The sequence below is a fragment of the Rhineura floridana genome, chromosome 3 (assembly GCF_030035675.1).
Source record: "Rhineura floridana isolate rRhiFlo1 chromosome 3, rRhiFlo1.hap2, whole genome shotgun sequence".
Lineage (NCBI taxonomy): Eukaryota > Metazoa > Chordata > Lepidosauria > Squamata > Rhineuridae > Rhineura > Rhineura floridana.
The window spans coordinates 199,003,663-199,022,971 of record NC_084482.1 but is presented as its reverse complement, the minus strand read 5'-3'; the positions used below and the strand labels follow the sequence as shown (position 1 = coordinate 199,022,971).

The following is a 19,309-nucleotide window of genomic DNA, read 5'->3' as shown; positions in this document are numbered from 1 at the left end:
CCCTGAAATATCAGGGTTTGGGATGCTTCTGACCTGGCAACCCTGTTAAAAGCCTGGAGTACAACCCAGTCAAGGCAGCATGGAGAGAATCTGTTATCTGGCTGGATAAAGGAATCCATCAAGTCCAAATGTCAAATTACTCAAGTTTTATAAAGGAAGAATAAAAGGGGGAAACAGGAGGAAAAACAAATATGTGCAATAAATAAAAACTTACTGGTTCTAACCAAATCTATATGCAACAGTTTAAAGTAACAACAAGCACACAGAAAGAGAGCTGGATGGTCCTTGATGCCTCTTTATGTGGTCGAGAAGTGACAGAGCATAGAATGGAAAAGCTTCTCCCTATTCTGGCCAAATCCATGGGATTTTTAAAATGATAGGCTTTTTGGGTGCAGGTCCACGAGTTGCCATTTCAGATAAGGGATTTTTTGTGTATGGTGGGGGGAGCTATGCATTCCCCCAACCTGCTGCTGCTTGAGTGTCTTGTTTTTTAACCAGAAAAGATTCCTTCACTGCATGATCCCAGCCAGTGAGGGATCACATAGTGAACATGATGACATCATAGCACCGTGTAAACAATCAGATCCAGCTTTTCCAAGAATATGAAACAAATTTTATGGGAACTGGCACTACTAAACTGGTTGATCTGGGAAGATTTTTTTTTAAAGGAAATACTTTTGAGAAAGTAAAGGGATATAATAGACAGCAAAATTAATGTTATCTCTTTAAAACAGAAAATGAAAATACAACAAAGATTCCTTTATGATCTTTAAGTTCTTTATTGATTATTGAATATACATTAAATGTTTTATTAAGTATTAAGTTGAAAAATTACATTTATCCATACAGAACACATAGGTTGAGACATCACAAACCTTTCAGATCAGAAATATTTCAATTTATACATGGAGCAACCGGGTTACATAATTTAATCCATTCTTATTCAATCACATAAATGATCCAATATTTAAGTGCCCTATGTACTGTGTATTCTGAGTGTATATTTATTTATTCATACATTCATTCAGTGGAATAGGTCATCCTGTAACCATAGTTCTATGGGCGGCTTATAAAGAAACATGTTATTTTCAAAACATTAAGAATATTATTCTACTTTAATTTTTATTATATTATTATAATATGACTCTGTATAGCAGTTGCTGGGAATCTTATGTGAGGAGAGTAATGTGTTCAGGTTAGGGTTGCCAGGTTCAATCCCTGAGACTGATCCTGTATCTTTAGGAGAAAAGAAAGTCAGCCAAGTGCAGGTGTTCTTGCAACGCTGTAATGGGAAAAACCACAAGGTGGAATTCAATTCTCCCTCTCCCCTGCACAACTTTTAAAGATACAAAAGACCTCTTGGAGGCCGGGCCTGGCAACCAAACTAAATTGCCCGGGATCCCACAGATAAAACCAGGGAGAGCCCCCAAATAAGGATGAGCTGGAGCAGAGATGTGAGGCAGAACCATCTCACACCATGACCCACAAGACTAGAACTGGTGTTTACTGAACATGCAGCTATCAAGCTCATCTTCACTGTCAGGCATCTGATAATGGCACACTGATCCAGGCTAATGGTTAAGGAGAAGGCAGCACTTGTGACCCACCAAGCCAGGGGACACATGCTGATAGTGTTCACTACAAAAACAATGCCCGTTTTGCTCCAGCAAAAACCAAGGCTACCAAAGAAGGAAAGCAAGGAAACAGAGAAGTGTGGTCCCATTGCTGTGGTAACACGTCCTCTCCTTCAAGGAAGCCTGGATGTGTTGGGGTGCTTGGTCAATCCTGTAACTGGCTGTTTGTAACCCTGCTAGGCACTAACCAAGGAGGATCTTTCCAACAGCATGGATAGTTGAGGGCAAAATAAGGCTCAGGACAGTAGGATCGACAGCCCCCGTATTGTCCCCAAGTTCCTCAACTGATTCTTGGGGAGCTCCCAATAGTACACTGACACATGAGTCTGTTAAAACTACAACTTGCCCACCTTCATTTTATTCTGGATCTGTCTGAATAAAATGTTTTCCCCACCTTTATTTTCCATTTAATCAATTCGATCCCATGTTGTTTGATGAACGCTTTTCTTGTTTATGTATTATTCTCCTATGGTGCTTCTTAATTTTAAATGCAGGCTTGCTGAACATTCATGTACTGCATATTTTTAGTGGGGGGCCTGTCAAGAATGCCTGGTTTGTAAGGTTGTTAACTAAAATGGTTCTGTGGCAAGGAATTGTGGGGAGAACATCTTGCCTGAATTAGGGCCTCTGGGAGGCCATGAGATTGTCAGTTCTCATAGCTGAACTCAGTTAATTAGGCAGTGAGCAGGAACACCTACTTATCAGCCTGAGACTGGTACCTCAAGGCCACAGGCCTGGGAAGGTTCTAGAAGTGTGTGACCATAACGCATGAAAGCTCCAGAAGATATCATCAGAAAGCCCCCTGACTGGCTAATTAATTCCTGGCTGTTGTTAGGCTTTTCCCCATAAAAACAGAGCTATGATTCTGGGTCTTTGTTCTCCAGTGTTCCCTGGTGCTGATGTTGGGGTGTCATCTTCCTTTGCTATCCAGGCTATACATCTCTGGGAAGATGTGGAACCATGATGTTACTCTGCTGGTTTACCTATATTGTGTGAATATAGATTAGGTTACACAGCTTTGTTATTTTTTACCTGTGACTTGAACCCTTTGCCTTTTGTATTTTACCTAACCCTAGGGGTGTTTGGCTTAAGGAATTATTTTGCTGCTCCGTTTTTGCACTTTTATTTTAACAAGCTACCTCTTATTTACCAGTGTGTGTTCATTTCAGGGGGAGATTGGCTCTGAATTGAGCACCTTGGCCAGTTAGCCACAGACTACTGTATAGCTGGGTATTTTACCTTAAGGCTCCAGGACAAAGAGTGCATCTTTGGCTTTTGGAATCATTGGCAGGTGTATTTCTGGCACGTTGGGTTTTCCCTTGGCCCAGAGTGGGCAACCAGGTTTAAGGGGTGGTGGCAGTCTGCCTATCTCGCAGGGAGGGTTGGTGTTGGTTTAACTCAGCCCTGGTAAGGGAGACATGGGTTGTGCCTGGCTGGGATCCATTGCCCTGGGCTTGGGACCTGACCCCAGTGGGAACTTATGACTCCTTGACACCACCCAATTTTTTAAAAATCCAGACTATGGGCTACATCCATCTATGTCACACTCAGAGTAGACCCATTAAAATCAATTGACAACTTTTTCATGTCTGTTAGTTTCAATGGGTCTACTTTGAGTATGGCTTAGGTGGCTATAACCCATTATTTCATCTGAATATATTACTCATCTAATTATGATGCTTGTCCAATATTCCAAGTTTGATTATAAAAATATTATATCACCGTTAGGTACCGAGGCAGAAAATATATGTTCTGCTTTAGAATATCTTTCCATTTTAAGTGAGAAGTGTCATGAAATATTTCTGTCCTTTTTCTTTTCTGTACAGAGACAGCTTTCTATACTGGAGATCCCATTGAAATGTTACAGTGTTTAATATAAAAATCTACAGAATTCTTACAAAGTAGTTCTATGGATATAAGATTTATTAACTCATGTTGTTACCCCAAACACTCATTATTCTCTCCTACATAATCCTACAAAATGTAACTGCAAATTGCTATTAGTTCTATTACTGTGATTACAAACAATGAATTTTATTTGACGTTGCAATCCTAAACATACTTACTAAACAGAAAATTCCACTGAGAACACAGAGGGATATATGTCTGAGTAAACCTATGTAGGATTGCGCTGTGAATCAGTTATTATAGCCAATAAAACCAAAATTTAAAAATACCACAATACTTATGACCTAATGCCTACTTCAATTAAGAAACCTTTATGAAAAATTCAATAGTGATAAGCCACTAATATGCTATCACAGGTCCCTAATTTGCCATCTCTTTCCTCACCACTGTAATAACTGCAGTAATTATGCTACAAAAACAATTTACAGACAATGCATGTACTCAAGTCATTTTATCCAACATTTAACCACAAGAATAGCATACATATCAAATACCAATTATTGATATAATTCCCCCAATCTATCAGAGGTAACAAACAATTAGTTCCTTCCTTATTTAACATCAGCAAAGCTTTTAACGTTGGGCACAATCCTGCCAATTTGTGCCAAAGCCAAATATTTCAGAGTCCCATTGATTTCAACAGCAAAATTTAGCAACTATTAAAATCTCTCCCACCAAACTCAATGAGAGACTCTAGCTCAGTGTAAAGCACATGCTTTGTATGCAGAAGTTCCTAGGTTCAATCCCTGAAATCTCCAAGTAGCGCTCTTTCTGAGATCTGGAGAGCTGTTACCAGTCAGTGTGGATAATACTAGGCTAGATGTATCTATGGCTTGACTCTGTATAAGTCAGCTTCGTGTGTTTTGATAGGAGATTTTGAATTGCTTAAATTTGGCTGGATTGTGCCTAATGGTTCTAAATCAACCGTACTTATCACATGTTGCCAATGTTAATCTAAGAAAGCCTGGATTGTAAAATGAAAGAAAACTCATCCTCATAGCCTTTTAATATTTTCCCCTCATTCCTGCTTAATTCTCCCCTTCAGTTCCTTCCTGAAGTCTACCGCATTGTTAAATCTCCTCCATCTGGAAGTAAAAGGAGGTTGATCTGATATTTTTCTTCCTCTGACTCAACAACTTGCCCGAGGGAGGAACCTTACCAATAAGCCAGGAATACACATAAAGTACATTTATATCCCGGTTGTCTTAAAATGTTAGGGACGTTGAGCTGCATCCAACGCTGCAGCTCTGCTTGCGCAACATACTTCTGTGCGCACAGCAGATTTTTTTCCTTCTTCCTCTCCAGCTCCCTGAGCACACTAAATCAGCTCTGGATGGGAGCTCTTCAAAGCAGATTGGGGGGGGGCATGGAGAGGAAACGGAAGTCCCGTGGAACGAATGGAATTCCCCACAAAGGGATGCAACTCTTTGTAGTGATTAATACTACAAGATTGGTGGTGGGTTTTTAATATATATATACTGAACCACTTTAAAAAACAGAGCTCAAGGCTTTACTGATTAATTTGAGCCATACTGACTGCAAAAGAGCAAGAAACAATGAAATATTACATTTTATAAATAAAATACATGTAGTGGAACACCAAGTCAAATAATGCAGCATAATAAACGATTATAATGAAATTATAAATTAAGAGCACAAGCTTCACATAAATAGCAATGCACACCCAAGGGGCAGCAAAACATAAAATATGAAGTAAATATGTGGGAGAGACAAATACCATGGTCATGAACACAGTATTATGAGCAAACAATAATACAGAGCAAGAAATGGTGCTATTGTACAGGATGGCCCAGCAGAGCTGTAAGGTTATCTTTGTAAGTGACATTCTCAGTTCCAACTTGGCCTTCAAATAACGAACAGTTCTTTGGTAGCTAATATGTAGATAATTCATTGAACATCCACATTTTTATTTTTAATTATGATATTTCTGTCCCACCTTTCCTCCTAGGGACACATATGGTTCTCCCCCTCCCTATTTTATGTCTGTCTGTTCCAGCGGAATCCTGACAAAAAATGCTAATATGAGACTAAGTGATGGTTCAACAGGGCTAGCTTTGCCTGGCAGCAGAGTGAAGCAGCCTGCTTCAGCACCGTAAGGGAGAGACAGGGGAGGGCAAGAATTGGGGCATGAATGATGCAGCAAGGCTTTTCAAAGAGTTTGTCTTAGTGGAGGGAGGGTACCATTTTGGCTCTGCCTCAGAGAGAGGTGGAAGAGACCATTTAGTCTCTGCTTTAAGCCACAAAACGTCTTAGGCAAACATTGTGGTGAAAACTGGCAAAATGCTGTCATTCTGACAGTGTGCGTGTGAGCTTTATACTGCGGAGATCCCTGGGAAGGAGCCAGCGCATGCACACCAATCAAACGCACCTTTATGGGATCCCCGTCAGTGAAAGTAGGGTCACCCACTATGAGGTGTGGGAGGGAGATTCTGCCCCCACAGTTGCAGTGTCGCCACAGACTATTGCTTTGCCTTTTAGGAGTGCATCACAGCCATTCACTTATGTAGGAGTGCACCCTACTGGGTTGGGGGCTATATCTGCCCCTGGTGACCCCAGCCACTAAGAATCAAACCTTCCCCTCTCTGCATAACCCTGCTCTGGGTTTTGCTGGCCGCTCCAGAGAAGGGGTGGGAAGCTTTGGCCCCACAGATGTAGATCAGCTACAAATCCCAGCATGGCCAACGGCCAGGGATGATGGAAGTTGTAGTTCGGCAACATGTGGAGGGCCAAAGGTTCCCCACACCTGCTCTACAGCATGGATAGTGGATTTATGACCCTTGGGCCACAAGCTTAATTTCTCAAGAGTGGTCAAGAGGGAAAAACAGGGGGAAAGGGGGTAGCAGAGTGTGTGTGTGAGTGTGTGTGTGTGAGAGAGAGAGGGCTCCGCCCACCACAGATTCTGGCCCCACCTACTGCTAGAAAGCAAATTACCCCCAAGAGAACATGGCCTTCCATGGAAAAAAGGTTCTGCACCTCTGCTCTACGGTATGCAATAAACACTGCAATGAACATTGCAAAGTGATTTATACAGTGCATAGGCAGATGCTCATAAGCCTCATCCCATCTCAGAGACACAGACTCAAACACAAACTATGCCCCCCCTCCAAAGCCACCAAAGTTTTGCAACATTGCTCATCAGAGAACCTAAGTGCCTTTCTCCACCATACCATTCAAATCAAACTTCTGATTCGTACCCAACACAATAGATGCCAGCCATCGGTCAGATCGCAACTCTGGCTTACAGAACAGGGACGATTTTAAAGTCAGCATTACAGATCAGAACAGCTTTGGCTCTATATATTTATTTTAGATCTTTCAGGTTCCCTTTCTCTAAATGACTCAAAGTGGCTTATAATTTTTTTTAAAAAAAGGTTCACTTTGATTACTCAAATTCTACTCTCTCTGCAGCTTCTGTGGCTAGTGTGAACATATGTGTGGTCCTTGAATATCTAATATGCTTTATCACTGTGGAGCCTCAAACCTGAAAAAGAATAGCTCAAGCAGCTCCTCTGCAGAGTTGTAGCTTCATTTGCAGAGCATCTCTTTAAGCCAATGTGGTGGGGGATGCCTCCTCAGTAACTGCCTTCATAAGCCATACACTCAGAAACAAAAAAATACATACCTGATTTCTCCCAATTAATTATAGACTAGTAATAAAGACAGACAGCAACATTTTCAGAGCCGTGGGAGTGCTTGGAAAGCTCCCCACTGCATTCAATACAAATTTATGATCCCCTTAGCCTGGGATAAGCTCTAAAAAAAGAGGAACCAGGGAAAAGCCAGCAGTGGAGAGTGGCAATTGGCTAGTGCCCATGTTGTCACGAATATATTTCCCTGTCCCAATTTTGCAACTGGTCTTAAAATATCTGGTATTGGGGTTTTTTTTAAAGGTGAAGGACAAACAAACAAATGTACATGTGGTTTGCTTGCTTGCTTGCTTGGGATAAGCTCTAAAAAAAGAGGAACCAGGGAAAAGCCAGCAGTGGAGAGTGCCAACTGGCGAGTGCCCATGTCACAAATATATTTCCCTGTCCCAATTTTGCAACTGGTCTTAACGTATCTGGTATTGGGGTTTTTAAAAAAGGCGAAGGACAAACAAACAAATGTACATGTGGTTTGCTTGCTTGTTTGTTTGTTAAAGGTCCACAACCCACACAAAGCATACTGGAAGGAGGCAAAAGAGACAGCTGAACCACTGTTAGACTTGTTCGTATATGACTATCGTGCAGATTGCAAAGCCAAGCTCAGGCTCACACTTCAAGTAAAGAACTATTATTATTCTCTACATACCAAATCTGTCCTCACCCTAAGGTACTATGCAGTATCCAAGCTAGAGAAGGGTATCTAATGTCAAGAAAACATAGCTATCAATATATTTGACTAAACTTGAATTATTCAGAATGTATTTCACCTGTGCTGGCTGTTAGATACTGAATAAAGCTCCCTTTGTCTGTAAAGCTTTCACGAGACTTGGGGCGTTCATGGGATTTCACCCTTAAGTGAACTCTGTGGTGTACTCGGAGGTGTGAGTGTCGAGCAAAACATTTGCCACACTCCAAGCATTTATAAGGTTTCTCTCCCGTGTGGACTCTCTGGTGTTTCACAAGGTTTGACAACTGAGCAAAACATTTCTCACACTCCAAACACTTGTAGGGTTTCTCTCCTGTGTGGACTCTTTGGTGGCTCACAAGGGCTGAACGTTGAGCAAAACATTTCCCACACTCCAAACATTTATGAGGTTTCTCTCCTGTGTGGACTCGCTGGTGATTCACAACGTCTGAATGTATAGCAAAACATTTCCCACACTCCAGGCATTTATAAGGTCTCTCTCCTGTGTGGATTCTCCGGTGTTTCACAAGATCCGATTGTTGAGCAAAACATTTCCCGCACTTCAAACATTTGTAGGGTTTCTCTCCCGTATGGACTCTCTGGTGATTCACAAGGTTTGACTGGTGAGCAAAACGTTTCCCGCACTCCTGACATTTGTACGGTTTCTCACCTGTGTGGACTCTCTGGTGGTTTACGAGGACTGACTGGCGTGCAAAACATTTTGCACATTCCAAGCATTTGTAAGGTTTTTCTCCTGTGTGGACTCTTTGGTGATTTATGAGGACTGAGTGACGAGCAAAACATTTCCCACATTCCAAGCATTTATAAGGTTTTTCTCCCGTGTGGACTCTTCGGTGTCTGACAAGCTGCGATCTCTGGGTAAAACATTTCACACACTCCAAGCATTTATAGGGTTTCTCTCCCGTGTGGATTCTGTGATGATTCACAAGGACAGACTGACGCGAGAAACATTTCCCACACTCCAGGCATTTAAAGGGTCTCTCACCCGTGTGGACTCGCTGGTGTTTCACAAGCTCCGAATGGTGGACAAAATATTTGGCACATTCCAAGCACTTGAAAGGTTTTTCTCCCATGTGGACCAGCCGATGTATGACCAGATCCGATTTCTGAGCAAAGCACTTTCCACACCTGCGGCAAGAGTTCTTTTTCCTCAACACACCTGGTAGGGAAAAAAATGCAGACACTGCCAGGATTGACTTGTGACTCCAGAAGAGGAAGAATTGCGGAAAGTGGATCAAGAGACAGGCCAGGGTAAGTGGTGGTAGTGGTGAAAAATTAACTGCAAATTTCCTGAAGAATTTTTTTGCCACAGAAGGTATATATATCTCTTTATTGTTACGGTCGGTGACCAGCATAAGGATTGCCACAGAAGGTAGTGATGGCCAGGCTACTAACTCAGAAGACTTTAAAAGGGGATTAGATAAAATCATGGAAGATAAAGCTATCAATGTCTACTAATCATGGTAAGTGGAATTCATAACAAAATGTTGCAGCGTGAAGTGCTCCCCATTCAGGATTTCAACCACTCCATTCTATTCCTCCCTCCCTGTTTGGTTTTCCGTTCTTTTCCTGCAACTGTCAGTCAGCATTCCAGAGCCACTGAGCATGCTCAGTCCTCAGTGGGGTATTTTAGGGGGTCCCTTTGCTCAGAGGTTTTTGCTAAAGATTTTTGGGATTTCTGCAAAGCTTGGGGTTGAAGGAAGGACACTGATTTCCCCAGGCTTTAAAAAGTTTTAGTTCCTAGTGAATCTGGTGCTTTAAAGCTCTCGCTTTTGTTTGTTTTACCTGTTGCATTGTTACCGATTGTATTTTGTTTAGAGACATCGTATAGCTGCCTTGGGGGAAAACTGCCTGAGTGGGATAAATACCCCGAAATGAAATAAATTAATAAAATCGCCGCCACCATTATCAATTCAGGGAATTATTCTAAACTGGAAGCCAAAATAGGAAAATATGAAGGAGCAATGCCCTGGAGTGACTAATCACATGGACAAGGAATAGCAACATCCAGAATGTGCAAACACCACTTTGGTCAACTAGGTCTGTTGCTAGTCCTCTGTAAGCCTTGGCAGCAGCTTCTTCATAGGATGGAGTCAACAGAATCATGCAAAGGTGAGCCTGAACAAATCAAATCACCTGCTTTGGAAGTCAGATGGAAGAGCTATGGTGAAGAAGTGGCATTTCAAATAAAAATGGAGGGGACCGTTCTTGATAACAGGGAGGCTGAGTTGGTAAGAAGTCAGCAATATGTTCAAATGTAGTGACTAAGACCCATTGCTCACCATGTATGGGTGATGGGGGCAGATTAGAGATTCCCCAGTGGATTATTTGCTTGTTGATGTATCCCACTCCCTCACCTGAGCAGCTGCGACCCAAGCCTCGGGAATCCGGTACCCATGGAACTTCTCCTCGTTCCAGACGAGAGATCAGGTTAGGCTTGGCAACTGGAAATCCTGGATTAAAAAAATAAAATAAAAACTCATCTTCCTGAAAATATAAAGGACTATGGAAAAGAAGAAGCCACTGTCGGAATTTCATATTTTTCTAGCTTAACGAAACAAGAAGGCAAAGTTCCTTACCTAAAGAGGCCACATTCTCATAATTCTCCATCATGACCTCTTTGTATAAGGCCCTCTGATTTGGGTCCAGCAGAGCTCCCTGTCCCTCTGTGAAATAGACAGCCACATCTTTAAAAGTCACCAGCCTCTGAAAGAGCAAAGAATTCTTGTTCAGCCTCCACTCCCTCAAAAACTCTCTCAACCACACAGACAGAACAATAGTCTGCAAATATTTCAGCCCAAAACTTATAGGAAATGGAACAAGGAAACAAATCCGTAAAATACACAGTGCAGCATTCAGACAACTCAAAGCATTCAGTGCATGCATGAGGGAGAAGTGAGATCACACCTGACAGCCACATCCTCCCCTAAGCCGACACACCCACTGGCTGTGTATCTCAGTGACATGGGGCGGAAATTTTCAAGTGCTTATTTTCCTAAGTTAATTTGTAACAATGAATGGATGCCAACTGCAAACATATTATTAGGCAAACTTGACATCCATGTCAAATAAACGTACTAAATCAGATCACTCTCTAGGGCAGGGATTTCCAACATGGAGCCCTCCATACCTAGCTGGACTCCAGCTCCCATCAGCCCCAGTCAGCATCGCCACTGGTTAGCGATGATGAGAGTTGCCGTCCAGCAACAGCTGGAGGGTACCATGTTGGCTATCCCTGTTCTAGGGCATCAGATATTTTTCTGATGGAAATGACCTTGTGCAAACAATTCATGCTTTTCTGGAAAACCCACATCACTGGTCCTAGCAGCCATGCATTTAGCACTAGGGTGTAGGCGGCCTTTGGCGTACAGGGCTTTTCCATGGGAGTGGAAATGCTGATTGACTAGCATTCTTGCTCATGTGGAGGAGCCCTGCGTGCATGTACATCTATAGGTTCCCGTCACACTAACACTAAATGTGCATTCACCAAGCTATCATAAAAACCTTAGTGATTTTTTCCCCTAACAATAGTTTGGATGTGCAAAACAGTTTTACGGGTCCCAGCTCACTGTACTCCCCAAAAAGATTCTCCCAAGTGTCACGGGACCTTCTGAGGGTGCTTCCAAACAAGGGGTTTATTGAACATTCAACCTGATTTGCTTGCAGGGAGGTTAGTCGACGCTGGCTTTAAATAGAAAGTAATTCTGATTTGTTTGTGGGGAGGTTAAATGACATTACAACAAAGCCAGGATTATCCCACACTTTGCAGCGCATTTCCCCATCACTTTTCTTATATCAAAAAAATCAGATATTTGGGGGAAGCAGACTTGTTATGCAAGACCTCCCCTCAACTGTATTTGCACAACCTGAATTTGCCGATATGTGATTGAATCCCGCCTGAAAACAGCAACAGTCTGGAAGTATCCTAGAACAGCGAGGCACGGGGGGGGGGGGGGGCTGCAGCGGGGGGGGGATTTAGGAGAATCCTGGGGTATGCCTTGCATGAGCAGAAGTGCCTTTCCACTTGTGTAAGGCAACTTTGGATCCAAGCCATTATGCATGGTCCAGTGTCCCCCACTCCTCCCATTTCAAAAACAGCTGCAAAACTAGGGATGATGGAGAAATTTGATTTTGTTTGCATTTTAATGAGAAAATTCCTAATTCTCATTTCTTGAACTAGTATGTGAATCAGAACACACCTATCCTTCAAAAGTCACACTTCTCCTAATTTTGCGATGCAATTCTCTAACCAGTGTCTACAAAAATGCACATATTAGGGGAAAGTGTGCATTTCAGAGCTTGGAAAAGTTACTTTTTTGAACTACAACTCCCATCAGCCCCAGCCAGTGGCCATGCTGGCTGGGGCTGATGGGAGTTGTAGTTCAAAAAAGTAACTTTTCCAAGCTCTGAAATGCATATGTTTGTGAAAACAACATTTGAAATGCATTATAAAAGGAAAGATTGCTTGCAATAACATGCATATTTGGCAAAGCAGCTTACAAAAATGTGTTTATTAGGAAAAAATTCAGATGAAAATGCTGATGAATTTTCATGAGGATTTTTTTAAAAAATTACAAATCGCAGAAATGTGGAGAACTGAATTTAAGACTGGAAAACTTAGAAACTGAAATTGACAGATTTGTTCCTTCCTAGTCTACTACAGCTATCTTTCCCCAAATTCAAACTGACCAAGCTGCAAATATACAGAACTGTTTCTGCAGAGTTTGTCGCAGAATAATAAAAAGAGCTTTGTATTGAATGCTGTGGAGGGACTTTCAAACTGGCCACAATGCTCTAAAAACATAGTGTCTATCTTAGCCACTGGCAGGGAATGATGTTCAGTCCCTCAATGGATAGTAGTTTTCCTGGGGTTAAAATATGTTTCCCCACACCCCAATCTCTTCCACTTGGGAGGAGAACTTTGAATGGGTCTCCAACATTTTAGGTAATTTCCTACCTGAGCTGGCTCAACTGCAGCCCTTTGCCATCCTCTGGAAAGAGGGGACAATTCAGACAGAACCATGGCCCTCATTGTGTGTTCTGTAGAGGTTAAACGGCCAAAGGAAAATGGGTTAATTTCAAGCATAAGGAGCGGGTGGGGAAAATCTCACTTTTTCAATATTACATTGGAATTTTCTGAGGTGAAAGCAAAAATGGGCAAAGGAAAGGGTATCACAGAAGGACTGTTCACAATGCAGAAAACTACTGATGAAATTGTAGGATAAGAAGCTGAAAGATAAATTTGCAAACTAGAATCTAAGAACTGCCTTGCTGGGAAAGTTCAGTGTCATCTGCCATTTTGTTTCTAACACTGACCAGCCAGATGCTTCTAGAAAGGCACAAGCAGGGAACAAAGGAAGACTTCTTCCATAGTTAATCCCCAGCATCCAGGTATACTACCTCTCAATATGGGGGTTCCACATAGCTAATAGCCATCAATAGACTTAACTCCCACAATTTTAAAAAAAACTTTATTTAAAAACACCCAAAGACGTCTACTAAAGTGGCCGTCACCATATCTGATGGAAGTGAAATTGCATATATTAATTGTACACATATGAAACAATGTGTGCACGCAGAAGGGAAGCCATTTCCCTTTTAGAATTTTACTGCTGCTTACAGAATAGTACATCTGATTATAATAACATATATTATTCATTCATAAATCTGCTAGTAGTTGAGTTGTGATGCCTCTTTTTGTATGGTACAATAAAGGTCTTTCCAATTTTTTTTTTTTAAATCCTAAATTAGAATATCTATGATTCTTATTAACAGCTAAAGGACCCAACCATACAAATAAATCAGTTCCTGACACTAGTTCCCCACCATATCCTCCTGCCTGTATATTCCCCATTTTCTGAATAACTCCTTTTAAGGTAACTGGGGGAAGGGGGAAGACAGGAACTACAAAGCAGAGATCTATGCTAGGGATCATTAGGAAAGATTGTGAAAATAAAACTGCTGATAGCATAACGCCATTATATAAATCTATCATGTGCCACATTTGGAATACTGTGTACAGTTCTGATCGCCTCATCACAAAAAGGATATTGCAGAGCTGGAAAAGGTTCTGAAAAGGGCAGTCAAGATGATCAAGGGGATGGAACAACTCCCCTATGGGGAAATGTTGCAGCATTTGGGGCTTTTTAGTTTAGAGAAAAGGAGAGTCAGCAGTGACATGACAGAAGTGTGTAAAATTATGCATGACATGGAGAAAGTGGACAGAGAAAAGATTTTCCTCTCTCATACCACTAGAGCTTGTGGACATCCAATGAAGTGGAATGTTGGAAGACTCAAACAAAATAAAGCACTTCTTTACACAGCGCATAGTTAAAACGATGGAATTCGCTCCCACAAGAGGCAGTGATGGCCACCAACTTGGATGGACTTAAAAGAGGATTAGATAAATTAATGAAGGAAAAGGCTATCAGTGGCTACTAGCCATGATGACTATCCATAGGTGGAGGCAGTATGCTTCCAAATACTAGTTGCTGGAAACCGCAGGAGGGGAGAGTGCTCTTGTGCTCAAGTCCTGCTTACAGGTCTCCCATGGGCATCTGGTTGGCCTCTGTGAGAACAGGATGCTGGCCTAGATGAGTCACTGGCCTGATCCTGCAAGCTCTTCTTATGGTTTTATGTTCTCAAGGGCTGAGAAATTATGTAGAAGGGGTTCAATACACTGGTAGGCTGGAGCATGGCTGAGACTCCAGACGCCCATCCTCGACAAGCAGGTATTTGTACCTGACCTTGCCTAGGTCACTTCATCACTGTCTAAAGCACTCAGCATGCTTTAAACAGAAAAATGAGTCTTGAGACACCCTAAAGTTTAGCACATGGGTTCTCAAACTGTGATCCATGGGCCACTGGTGGTCTGCGAGCTTCATTGAAATGGTCTGTGACAAGTCTGTAAAAACAGAAATAAAAACCACAAAGCATTACAATGGCTACAACAGGATAAAACCTTATTAAGTGCTCTACCAAGACCCTTGGCAATTTTCCAGGGGTCCACGGGGGGGGGAGTTTGGGAACCAATGGTCTAGCAGGTGATGATGATAATTAGCATTTATTTGTCTCTTACTATATAAATGTCTCAAAGCAAATTACAAGGATAAAAGCATACATAACACAACATTTAAAATTTAAAAGACATAGTAATCGACTTGAAGGCACATAACACACACATAGTGGCAGAAGATTTCATAGGATAAAGCCAATGTTATCAGAAGTGTGGAAATAAGACTTTCCCTCCCCAACCCCACCAAATGTCCTGTGGGAAGGATCCTGATTTTTTAAAAATATGTTGACCTGTTTTTTTTAAAAAATGTAGTTTAATATGACTTGTCAGCAGCTTTGGAAAAATTGGTAATATATCCTGAAAGGCATGAGAGCCAGTGTGGTGTAGTGGTTAAGGTGTTGGACTATGACCTGGGAGACCAGGGTTCAAATCCCCACACAGCCATGAAGCTCACTGGGTGACCTTGGGCCAGTCACTGCCTCTCAGCCTCGGACGGAGGCAATGGTAAACCCCCTCTGAACACTGCTTACCATGAAAACCCTATTCATAGGGTCACCCATAAGTCAGAATCGACTTGAAGGCAGTCCATTTCCATTTTTCATCCTGAAAGGTAGGGTGCATAATTATAATAAATAAAAATAACTAAAAAGATATCCTGAGCAAGATTAATCCTCAGGTAGACTAATCAATTAAAAGAAGTGGTTCATTCTACTAAATAGGCACCCTGATTAATCAGTTGACACTTACAAAAAAAAGTTCCTTATATTAAAAACAATTACTTATAAAAATAAGCAGTGGCAGACACCATCTTAGAAGTGACATTCTCTTCATTCACACATGGAACAGAAGGCTTCTTCTAAGGTAGCACCTTTTGGAACACTTACTTGACCATCTAAAAGCAAGGGTTTTTATTCCTTTCAAAACTATCGCTTAGTCATATGCAAATATTTGCAGACTGAATCAGTTAACATGTGAATGGCTATTTTTGTCATTTGACAGTTCGTATGAAAATATTTTAAAAATCATTTTGATTAATCTTCCACAACTTCTTTGATCGGACAAGCCTAACAGACATACACATGGGGGGAAATTGTCCAAAAGGCTGTGAAATGCCATTAGTCATCATCTTTCTCCATACCCACCCATACATTTTGTATGGCAAAGTACAAGATGACACTCCCCTCCCCACAGCAACTTTCATGTATAGAAGCTGACCAACTAGGCCAGGAGTGGGGGATCTTTGGCCCTCCAGATGTTCCTGAACTAGAACTACCATCAAGCCTAGCAAGCATGGACAATGGCCAGGGATTATGAGAACTGTATACTCTTGACCGAAGAACAGTATACGTCTATCTGGAATGGCTGTCTTCCACCAAGCTCACAGTTTTGGGAGGGACACGCATGGAGCGGAGAGGAAGGGAACACCCACCTAGCTCAGTTCAGCAACATCTGGAGGACCAGAGGTTCCCCACACCTGAACTAGGCGGCTGAATCTTGCTTCAGTGCTGGTGAGAGGACAACATCCTCCACCGCTCCTGAGGGCAGCAGACTAGCTTTGGGGGTACAGAACAGGCCGTGTGACTCAGGCCCCATCCGCATGATATATTTAAAGCAATATCTTTATTAAAGACTCCTGGGAAGTGTAGTTTGCAAAGGATGCTGAGTTGTTGGGAGACCCCTATTTCCCTCACAGGGCTACAGTTCCCAGAGTTCTCTAGGAAGAGGGACGGACTGTTAAACCAGTCTGGGAATTGTAGCTCTGTGAAGGGAACAGGGGTCTTCTTTCAACTCTCGGCACCCTTAACAAACTACAGGTTCCAGAATTTTTTGGGGAAAGCCATGATTCTTTAAAGTGGTTTAACACAGCTTTAAATGTGTAGTGCATATGCAGCCACACACACAACTCCGTCCTCCCAACACCTCCGCGGCACTCTTCACCCCACATCTGCCACCAGAGGCGTCCACCTCACTCCCCCTAACCGCAGGGCCAGTCCATACCCATCTGTCTAACACTTCCTGCATCTGATGATGCAGACTCTAGTCCACGAAAATTTCTGCCCCTATAAATTAAGGTACCACAAGGCTCCTCAGCTGCACCATTACCCCTCTGGATGGATTTAAAAAGAGGATTAGACCAATTCATGGAGAAAAAGGCTATCAATGACTACTAGCCACGATGGCTGTGTTCTCCCACCATGGTCAGAGGCAGTATGCTTCCAAATGCTAGTTGCTGGAAACTGTAGGAGGGGAGAATGTTCTTGCGCTCAGGTCCTGCTTGGGGGCTTCCCTCGGGCATTTGGTTGGCCACTGTGAGAACAGGAGGATGGACTAGATGGGCAACTGGCCTGATCCAGCAGGCTCTCCTTATGTTCTCTGGACTCTACTCATCTAACACTTAGGTTTTAAAGTTGGGGAGGGATCAGGGAGGATAAAGCTATCCATAGCTACCAGCCACGGTGGGTCTGTTCTCCTTCCACTGTCGGAGGCAGTATACCTCTGAACACCAGCAAGTGAGCATGGTACTCTTGCGCCCAGATCCTGCCTGTATGCTTCCCAATGGGACATCTGGTTGGCCGCTCTAAGAAGAGGATGCTGGACTAGATGTGCCTTTGCCCTGATCCATGTTCTCATCCTGTGGCCCTCCAGACCTTGTTGGGCTCCAACACCCATCAGCCCCGGCCGGCACGACCAATGGTTAAGGCGGATGGGAGTTGTAGTCCAACGGCAGGTTCCCCGGTCCCTGACGGTGCTGCAGAATTGGCCAAGGCTCCAACTTCTTTTCTTTGTTCCTGTTTTTTCAAGCGTCGCCCCGCCCCTCTCCACATCTCATTTTTATGACCGTAAGGGAGAGCCGACACCTCGCCGGATTCCCTGCCCACCTCTTTCCCCGCCAGCCTCTTCTCCGCCCCTTTCTTCTGTCTCGCTCCACGCCTTGAGCAGGTCTCAATGCTTCTTTTTTCTGGATTTTCCTCCCACCCATCCACAACGCGGGGGAGGGGCGACCGGCGGGAAAGGAAACAAAAGGAAATTCAAAGGGCTGCAGCCGCTCCCTCCCCCCCCCGGTCCACTTCTTCACTTCTAGATTCATTATCATATAGGCACGATCAGACAAGGGTGAAGAAGGGAGTCCCGCTACACACGCACCCACCCCTCCACCCACCCTCTCCAGCAGGACAAGCCCCTCACCCGCATTGGCAAACCTGCGCAGTGGGTCCTCCGGGATCTTTCCCGACTGCTGCGATTCCTCAGCGTGCTCCCTCCCCCCGCTTCCCAGCAGATCCCCCTTTACCCTCCACCCCCAGACTCAATCTCAGCCAGATCTCTTGGTAATAAGGGGATTAGGGAGCCATCTAGCTGCTGGGACTTGTAGTCCACCCCCCCTCCCCTAGTGTCTGCCCCCACAAGCACAAGGGATTCTGGGAGCTGTAGTCCCCCACTTCCCTTTGTGCACCAGCAGTACCAAACGCAAGGAGCGCTTAAAAGAAAAGTAAGTGATGCCTTGCAATTAATTAAAAAAAACTATTTCGGGTTTAGTCCAGAGCTTGGAAAAGTTACTTTTTTGAACTACAACTCCCATCAGCCCCAGCCAACGGGATGCTGGCTGGGGCTGATGGGAGTTGTAGTTTAAAAAAGTAACTTTTCCAAGCTCTGGACTCACTCTGATTTTATTCCAATCTAATCAGTGCCAAAATCTGGAAGTTTATATATTTTCATATCCCATTATAATGTTGGGATGCAATTCAGCCGGCTTCCCCACAACAGGGCCACATCTGTGACCCTATAATGATATATTTTAATTACGATTCTTGTACATTTGCTGCTGAAGAGAAACATACTCCACTTAAAAGAGGTCAGAATCAGCCACTACATTGCTAGAGGAAAAAGCTCACAGCCTGTGTAAAATGTATCAGTTTGGTAGGCTCTCTCTCTCTCACACACACACACAAATCTTGGACCAGCTTTTATTATATAGCCAGGAGAGTGGCAATATGTACTATAGCCAGCATAGATTTTTCACATTCTGCAATGTTAAATTGAAAATACCCCCATGCCATTCTGCTGCTTCCCATAAACTCATTTCAAAACAAAATCTTACAAAATTTATAATCTTGAACTCTGAAATGCTTGCTTAACAAAGTTTTCATGGCGATACACAAAACAGTTAAGAATTGAGAGTTCAAAGTGAAAAAGAGAGAAAAAAACTCAGACCCGTTGGACTTTTGTCAGTGGTCTCATTTATTGAAATTAAAAATCAGCCATGCTCACAGAGTACCTGTAATCCTATCACTGACCTTGCGCCATACTCTGACCTTCGTCTTCTGCAGTTTAAAGGTTTTAAAAAATGGATTTCTGATTTTTAATTAATTTAAGAAATTTAACA

The 19,309-nt window shown here is 42.8% G+C and overlaps 1 protein-coding gene across 9 annotated transcripts; it reads right to left on the bottom strand.

Moving 5' to 3' along the window:
- Nucleotides 1-831: 831 nt before the first annotated feature.
- Nucleotides 832-18,193, bottom strand: LOC133381045 (zinc finger protein 501-like). Of its 9 annotated transcripts, none has more exons than XM_061619470.1 (6): nucleotides 18,115-18,193; nucleotides 15,459-15,531; nucleotides 12,871-12,953; nucleotides 10,493-10,619; nucleotides 10,196-10,366; nucleotides 832-9,072 (listed from the first exon to the last, which is right to left on the bottom strand). In XM_061619470.1, the coding sequence occupies exons 3-6, from the start codon at nucleotides 12,943-12,945 to the stop codon at nucleotides 7,955-7,957; spliced, it is 1,491 nt and encodes a 496-aa protein (XP_061475454.1). In that variant the 5' UTR covers nucleotides 12,946-12,953; nucleotides 15,459-15,531; nucleotides 18,115-18,193; the 3' UTR covers nucleotides 832-7,954. The 9 variants fall into 9 exon arrangements, with proteins under 9 accessions (XP_061475454.1, XP_061475453.1, XP_061475452.1 ...); XM_061619469.1 differs by having other exon boundaries at nucleotides 18,129-18,192; XM_061619468.1 differs by lacking the exon at nucleotides 18,115-18,193 and adding an exon at nucleotides 17,808-18,029.
- Between the last annotated feature and the right edge of the window lie 1,116 nt (nucleotides 18,194-19,309).